This window comes from Helianthus annuus, chromosome 13 (genome assembly GCF_002127325.2).
Source record: "Helianthus annuus cultivar XRQ/B chromosome 13, HanXRQr2.0-SUNRISE, whole genome shotgun sequence".
In the NCBI taxonomy this organism is placed as follows: Eukaryota; Viridiplantae; Streptophyta; class Magnoliopsida; order Asterales; family Asteraceae; genus Helianthus; species Helianthus annuus.
In genome coordinates, this window is record NC_035445.2 from 126,014,565 (window position 1) to 126,021,960 (window position 7,396).

Genomic DNA, 7,396 nt, shown 5'->3' on the forward strand with positions numbered 1-7,396 from the left:
ATAAGCAAGAGGACTACTGACTTTTGCAAGAGTTGGGGAATCAAAATGATCATGTCTACTCCGGTGCATCCTCAAGCGAATGGACAGGCAGAATCCTCAAATAAGATAATTGTCAATAACTTAAAGAAGAGACTTGGAGCCAAAAAAGGAAGATGGGCAGAAGAATTACCCTTTGTTTTGTGGGCTGATAGGACGACGGTAAAGAATGCGACAGGCTAGACCCCATTTTCCTTGTTGTTTGGAGCAGAAGCAATGATTCCAACGGAAATGATGATACCTACTGCAAGATCTATCCTACAGGATCCTGAACGGAATCCTGAGGCTTTATGTCAAGATTTGGATACTATAGATGAAAAAAGGGATGCAGCAAGGTTAAGGATGGCAGCATATCAACAAAGAATATCCATGGCATATAACAAGAATATAAGGACTAGGAGATTTCGAGTTGGTGATTGGGTGCTAAGAAAGGCTTTTCAAAATACCACTAATCCTGCCGATGGCAAGCTAGCTCCAAAATGGGAAGGACCATATGAAGTTGAATCCGAAGCAGGGAAATGAGCATATAGACTCATGAATATGGAAGGGGATATGCTACCGAGATCCTGGAATGCAGTACACTTAAAGCTCTATTTCAAGTAAGAGTAGAATTTAATTTCTATCCTAATAGTATGTACTCTATCTCTTTTAATATATTTATGTATTATCTTGAACCCAATACTGACTTTAGCATCGGAGGGGTGTTAGCCAGGCTAACACCCACCTTAGTTTATAGTTGTTTTGCAGCATATGCCCCAGGATATAGCTCCAGGATTTGCATTTGGGACAAATCGGAAGACTAGAGGATTGGCCCCCTCTCTCACGTTTAAGGTATCTCGATCCCTTCAAAGGTTTAAAGGTATTCACCTTTCTTTCGAATTGGGTTTAAACACCTCGCCTGGAGCGCAAGTTATCTAGGTATAGTTCAAGGTAACGGGACCAGTTCATGTAAAAGTGGCTGAGAATTTCGTTACTGTTGGCTATATCCTGGATCCTTAAGGTATATGGGGATTGATCACCCTCTCTCACGAAAGGGTATTTTCATACTCTCTAAGGTTTAAAGGTTTTCACCTTTCTAAGACTTGAAGTTTATACACTCTCGCCTGTAGCGCACGAAACTCAGGGTTTATCCCCAGGATATTAAGGGTTTACCCAGTATGTTGAGGATTCATTTCAGGATAACAAGGTTTTTGCCTCGAGGTGTTTGGAATTTATTCAATCCAGAGCATGAATACATTTGCATTTATGTGTCATACACAGGGGACACACATTATACTATTCAAAGGTTGGATCCAAGTTTATAACTGTGCACTGGGGACATTCCTAAGATGGAAGATTGGAGTTGACTCTCCAAGAGTCTTTGGTATGATCTCTCCTTTTTTCAAAAGACTGAAGTTTTCTAAGTTGTGTGATGATATCCTGACCAGGATATCTCTTAGGATACTTGTCAGGATATTCTCAGATGATGTTCCCATAACATTTTCAAGAGTTCTCAAGCAAAACAGTTTTCATAAGTAAAATTTATGTAATGAAAGGAATAAAGACAAAAAAGGGTTATATTATTAACATAGCAAAAGATTATGCTTTTGGCTTCGTCTCAAACTGAGACCCATCCACCAAAAGCATGATTAGTTTTCCAACATATTTACTTAACAAATGAAGGCTTCGTCTTGAAACCCAAGATACCTCCACCTTCAATTGTTAAAAGTGTTCAAAATAAACCATACTAACTGATGACCAAGGGCTTCGTCCTGAAACTCAGGATCCCTCCACCTTTGGCTATCATATTGTCTACGTGCAGGAAATTAAAATTGTTCAACAGACAAGAAAAGTAAATTGTTCACAACACCAACCATCAAATCTAAAAAAGTGGGCTCCGGCTTAAGCATCAATATCCATCATCGCCCACTCAGATGCCCTCACACAGTGGCATCCTCTCCAACCTTCTCCGGCTTCTCAGCACCAGCATCCTGCCCAGCATCCTCACCAGCATCCGCTCCAGCATCCTTCTTGTCTCCAGCCTGATCCACCACCTCTACTGACGTGGAGGACTCACCGGCTTCTGCAGGGAGTGGCACAGCTTTTCCTCCAAGCTCCTTCAGTTTGGCCACCCAAGAGTCATCCGGCCAAGCTGGGCACACGAGGCCTGTCTCCTTGGCCTCGTAGGCCATCTTGATGCGAGCTTGTAGCAAGGAGACGATGGCAGAGGCCTTGATCCCTTCCCGGAAAGAAACCATGGCCTGCTCGTGATCCATTTCTGCGGTGGCCCAAGTTTGAGCTCAGCCTCTTGGGTGACCTTCTTCATCAAGCTCTCGTAATGCCGGGACTTTGCTTCAGCAATGGCACCTTGGTCAGCAACAGTGCTTTCGAGCTATTTGATTCTGGCTTCGTGGAGTGCAATAGTACCGCAGGCATCATTATACAGGTGGAGCAGATGTTGAAGGCCCTACACATTAAATTCAGGTATAGGTCAGAATATATTAATCAGGATATCATGTCAGGATATATATGCAGGATATGTAGCAGGATATTACCTTGTTGAGGAAGGATGTCATTGGCTCTAAGGAGTCAGAAAAGCTGAGTTCATCATAGGAGAACCCCTCGGAGCCTGGGGCACTAATTTCAGAGCCCTTCCTCTTTTTTGCTGTGGAAGCACGGGTCCTTGGGTTAGCCTTAGGGGCCGGCAGTGGCTTGGAGCTGGTGGCAGCAGGTGTCTCTTTCTTGACCATGACTGGAGTAGGATAGCTGTCGAGTACGTCAAGATCAAGGAGGATTGGAACTTTGCTGGAGTCTGCACACAGGGAGTAAAAATTCTTTCCTAAATATTCAAATAAAAGCATGTATGCAGGATATTGAACAGGATCCTTACCAGACATGTTTACACTGGAAAGAGGGCTTGGAGACGGTGGAGATGGGTTAAAACTTCTTTCAGCTTCAGGAAGGAGTCTGATGGCGTCGATTCTCTTCTGTGATTCAGCAAAGGGAGGTGCAAGCTTCCTAAAATCAGCTGTGTACAAGGAAATAACAAAGTCAGTTCAAGATGTGTGGCAGGATATAAGACAGGATTGTCCTAAAACCCTAAGTCCTACCCTTTTTTAACCATTTCACCGGATAATCCTCCCCACCAGGGATTGAATCTCTTTTTACAAAAAAGAACTTGGATTTCCATTCCTCTTCATTCCTGGTGGCTCGGAGAATCAGTGGGTCACTGGAGGTGGAGTAGAACAAAAATCGACAAGAGCCATGACATCTAAGCCGATATACTAAAGGAAGGTCATGAACAGAAAGTTCAGGAATATGGTTGTTCTTGATCTGATCAAGAACAGACAGAACCCGCCAAAGCATTGGCATTGTTTGACTAAAAGAAATCTTGGTGAGATTGAAAAACTCGGTGATAAATTCAGAAAAAGGAAATTGTAGCCCTAGAGTAAAGGGGAAAGCATTAAAACATAGCCACTCGTCGGAAACCATATCCGATCGGATTTCCCGATCAAATGGCCGGAACACTGTCCCTTTTGGGAAGATGCCGGAGGTTTTGAGGGCCGACAAGTGGGCGCTGTCAAAAGAGCATATTTCCTTCTCCGGATCTTGGAGAATATTCTGGTGAATGAATGTGGGGGCGGAATCGCCGGAGCTGGATCTTGTCTGCCTTGTCATGTTGCCGGAATTTTGAAGAGGGTGAAAAAGGAAGATGAAGTTGAGAGAAAATGTTTACCTTTTTTCTCTTCGGGGATAGTTAAAAGAAGATAAGAATGAGAAGATATAGGGAACAATGAGTATATATAGACTGATTGGTTACAAGCAATCACATCATGGGTCTTATCACTTAACTGCCTCGTTCTCCGGAAAAAAATATAACCGTTAGTGACCAGGATACTTAACGGTAACATTTTTTGGGGACAATTGTTATGGGTGAAATTCTGAGCCCATATCCTGAGAATTATCTTGAATTATATCTTGTTTATATGATACCTGTTCACATCCGGGATGGTGATTCAGGATATTGGTAACATTCTGAATAGTATCCTCAGGGTTACTAACAGATTATGTGCAGGCACGTGGGTTAGAAGCTGGCAACGTTCATGAAGACCTTTTCTACTAAGGACTCGGTCCAAGTCGTTCACAAGAAGCCGTTGAAGCCGTTTTACTCGGTCTTCAACGTTCACATTGGAATATTCGGAGCATCCCATGTTTATAGGAGTTTTAGTTTACATTTCGTTACTATAAATAGATGGGTATACCAGATCGAATAGGACATCACAGCTACACTCACTATACTTACACACTTGTTCTCTCGCAACTTGTACTCTCACACAAATCATTGTAACACTTAGCGATCTGGTCAATATCCTGCACTGTATCCTGAAGTTTGAAGCAATAAGAAGAACTAGGCAGCTGCGATTGACAGCTCCCGAGGTTTTATGCCGGCGATCTAGATTGATCAAGGGCTTTCCTCGTACATCTCGTGTCAACCCCTTTACTTTTTGCTCATTGTTTGATCGTAGATACAGCTCAATATCCTGAGCCGTATCCTGAACACTGTTTTTCCAAACAACTAAACAAGCATATTTTCAATACACTTTTTAGCACACTACCTCACTTAACTAATTTGATCACTTAATTGCTTCGGTAATTTTTGACCAAAACACTAACACTATGATTTTACCCGGTGTAACCTCGGGTGTGTGGCCTTCTCCGGCAGTACAGACTGCTTCGACTGTTGTACCCTGGGAGACAGACGCGTCGTCTTTAGTAGAGGCGCGAAATCTGTTTTAAAGGAAGTGTGTTGAACACGTGCCTCAGCCACCACCGTCAACATTTGTTTGTCTTTTTGTTGGAAATTAATGTGTAAGAAGACGTGGTTCAAGACCTCGTTGAAGCATACACAAAGGATTGAAAACACAATAGACTATACAAGAAGACGCGGTTAAAGCTCTTGTTGAAGACCATAGTTTGAATCAATTTAAATACATATGTTGTATTATACGTTATATTCGTAAGGATTTCTACATGGTACATGTACTACAATTTCCTACATGTTTAAAGAAAATATCTCTATTTATTTATTAATTTTATTAATAAAATTGTGACTCATTTTCCTACATGAGGTTATTGCCAAATATACACTACCGTAGTTGCAATCATATGTCACAAATAATAGTAAACATAACAATAAAGTTTAATACAAGTTATATACTAGACTTGATAGACCCAATGCTAATATTACCTTACCTTCCAGCAACCTTTGAATAAGTTTGCTACCCTTAGTAAACTGCCTACTTGTGCAAACACTTTTTAGTAAATGCGTGGAAACACTTACCCATTTTCTAACCATCTAGAAATCCAAAAGGTTCCAATATTACCCGTTTTAACATGTTACCCAAAAGAGCGTGCCACGAACTAGCCTTTATGAAAACAAGAGAACATACCCTTTATCAGCCAGCCAATGTATCATTCCAGCTGTGACGGCCTTAGTTACAGAGAAACAATTAAATAAGCTGTCGGGCTGAACCGGACGAGGATCATCTTTTCCGAGTACTCCAGCAGCAGTATCAATTATCACTTTCCCGTCTTTGTATGCACAAACCTAACAAACACAATAACATAATCAAATTGGTACGTTGCAGCTAATGTTAAACCGATTGCTAAATGATCTATCAATAAGAAACAGCTTCAGGACATCCAAAAATAAACTGTTTTTGATAATCAACATTAAAGGGACCCGGGGTGGAGGAGAATTCCTCCGTGATGGAATTTTTTCATGCGTGGAAGATAACAAAACACAACTGCCACCTCGGTCTATCACGCTCCATTTTTATAACGCGTGATGGGGTATTGGGTGATGAGGGAAATTGTTGGGTGTGGTGGTGAGTGATAGGCATTTCCACTAAAAAAGGTTGTGAGTGATGGAATAATGGTTGATGACATAGCGGAACTTGATTGGAAGTTGTGAGTGAGTGATGAGTGATGACCACCCCTACCCCTAAACACTATTATTAGTGAACGAGGAAATCTATCGCAAAAAGGGTAATAGTTTCAAGACTGAATTTTCCAGTTGCTCTATGTGATATTGAAAGCATACCTGGATTCCAAGTATCTTATCAGTAGTATTCTTTAATTCAAGCAAGAAACTCCTCAGCTTTGCTTCAACATCAGAATTGACTGGACTGTCATATAACCATCTGGTGTTTGAGGCAGCTGCTTCATTATTCATATTGCTAAAAGAAATTATAAATAATTAAGAGTAAGTTAATATATATCGTTTATTAATACTGTTTATTTGCTTGTTGCTTATTGAAATGCGCTTATTAAAAACAACTTATATCACTTTTAAACACTCAGTTGGAGCAATCAAAAAGAGATAAACAAAAAGCTATCTCATACACCACAATTTAGCAAAAGATAACGTGATACTATGAAAATTTGATCATCAAGGAATAAATTTAAATCAGGAAAAGAGTAAGATTACAACCCTTTCTGGATATGATGATGATCAGTTCTTCAAGCAACAAGTTAATCAATTAGTTGAATATGTCCAGAGGACCAGAAATCGTGTTTGGTTATCATATTATTTACGTCATTTTATTAATGCACAAGTCAGATTGGTAGTGACCGGTTGGGCCATGGGTGGCCGAGGATAATGTTCATTTATTTACTGATCCCTGTCTATTAGTATATTATAACCAATCAGTGCTATATATTGTCATCTTTTGTCTGACCATACGGTGTGGAAGGGCTTGAATCTTGGACGTTATTCGATACGTGTACGACATGTTAGCGCATGTCAGAAAAGTGGCGTGGAGGAAAATAGGTGGGTGTGGGAAGCGGCGTGGAAGAAGGGCATTATTGGACACGTGGCACCTACATTTTTTTAAATAATGTCATTAGGGTCCAACGGCTAGTGGGCAGTGGCGGATCTTGCCCGTTGAACGTCCCAGGGCCGAAAGACACGGGCACTAAAAAATGCCCGGGCCGAACATGGTATATATAAAAAATTTCGATCGAAATGCGGAAAATTAGCACTACGGCCGAAAAACTTGCCAGGGCCGTGGCCCTGGCACGGGCCTTCTAAGAACCGCCCCTGCTAGTGGGGACCCCAATCAAACCACGTCATGTCGACGCTCATTAACTCTCAACGCCGGTGGGAAATCTCAAGCCCACATGACAATGCCGTCTACAACGCCAGGCCCGGTGTGATGTGTACGACGTAGAAAGGCAACAACGCCGCTCCACCATTCCCACACCGTGTCTTAGAGCATCTCCAAGTTTTTAAATACGTCATATTAGTTGTCATATCAAATTTTCACTCTTTCTTTAAAGTTCGTAATTTTTTTCTCCAATTGCTACGTCCATATTCAGA

General features: G+C 41.4%; 1 protein-coding gene across 2 annotated transcripts in view; it reads right to left on the minus strand.

The window, feature by feature from the left end:
* The window catches only part of LOC110899286 (beta-lactamase domain-containing protein 2), a 43,354-nt gene extending 36,758 nt beyond the window's left edge, over nt 1–6,596 (minus strand). For both annotated transcript variants that reach the window (XM_022146167.2, XM_022146166.2), the window contains exons 1-3: nt 6,509–6,596; nt 6,119–6,254; nt 5,466–5,623 (exon numbers count right to left, since the gene is read on the minus strand). In XM_022146167.2, coding sequence (XP_022001859.1) covers nt 5,466–5,623; nt 6,119–6,250 — 290 coding nt within the window. In that variant the 5' untranslated portion in view covers nt 6,251–6,254; nt 6,509–6,596. The remainder of the gene's footprint in view (nt 1–5,465; nt 5,624–6,118; nt 6,255–6,508) is intronic.
* Nucleotides 6,597–7,396: the final 800 nt, after the last annotated feature.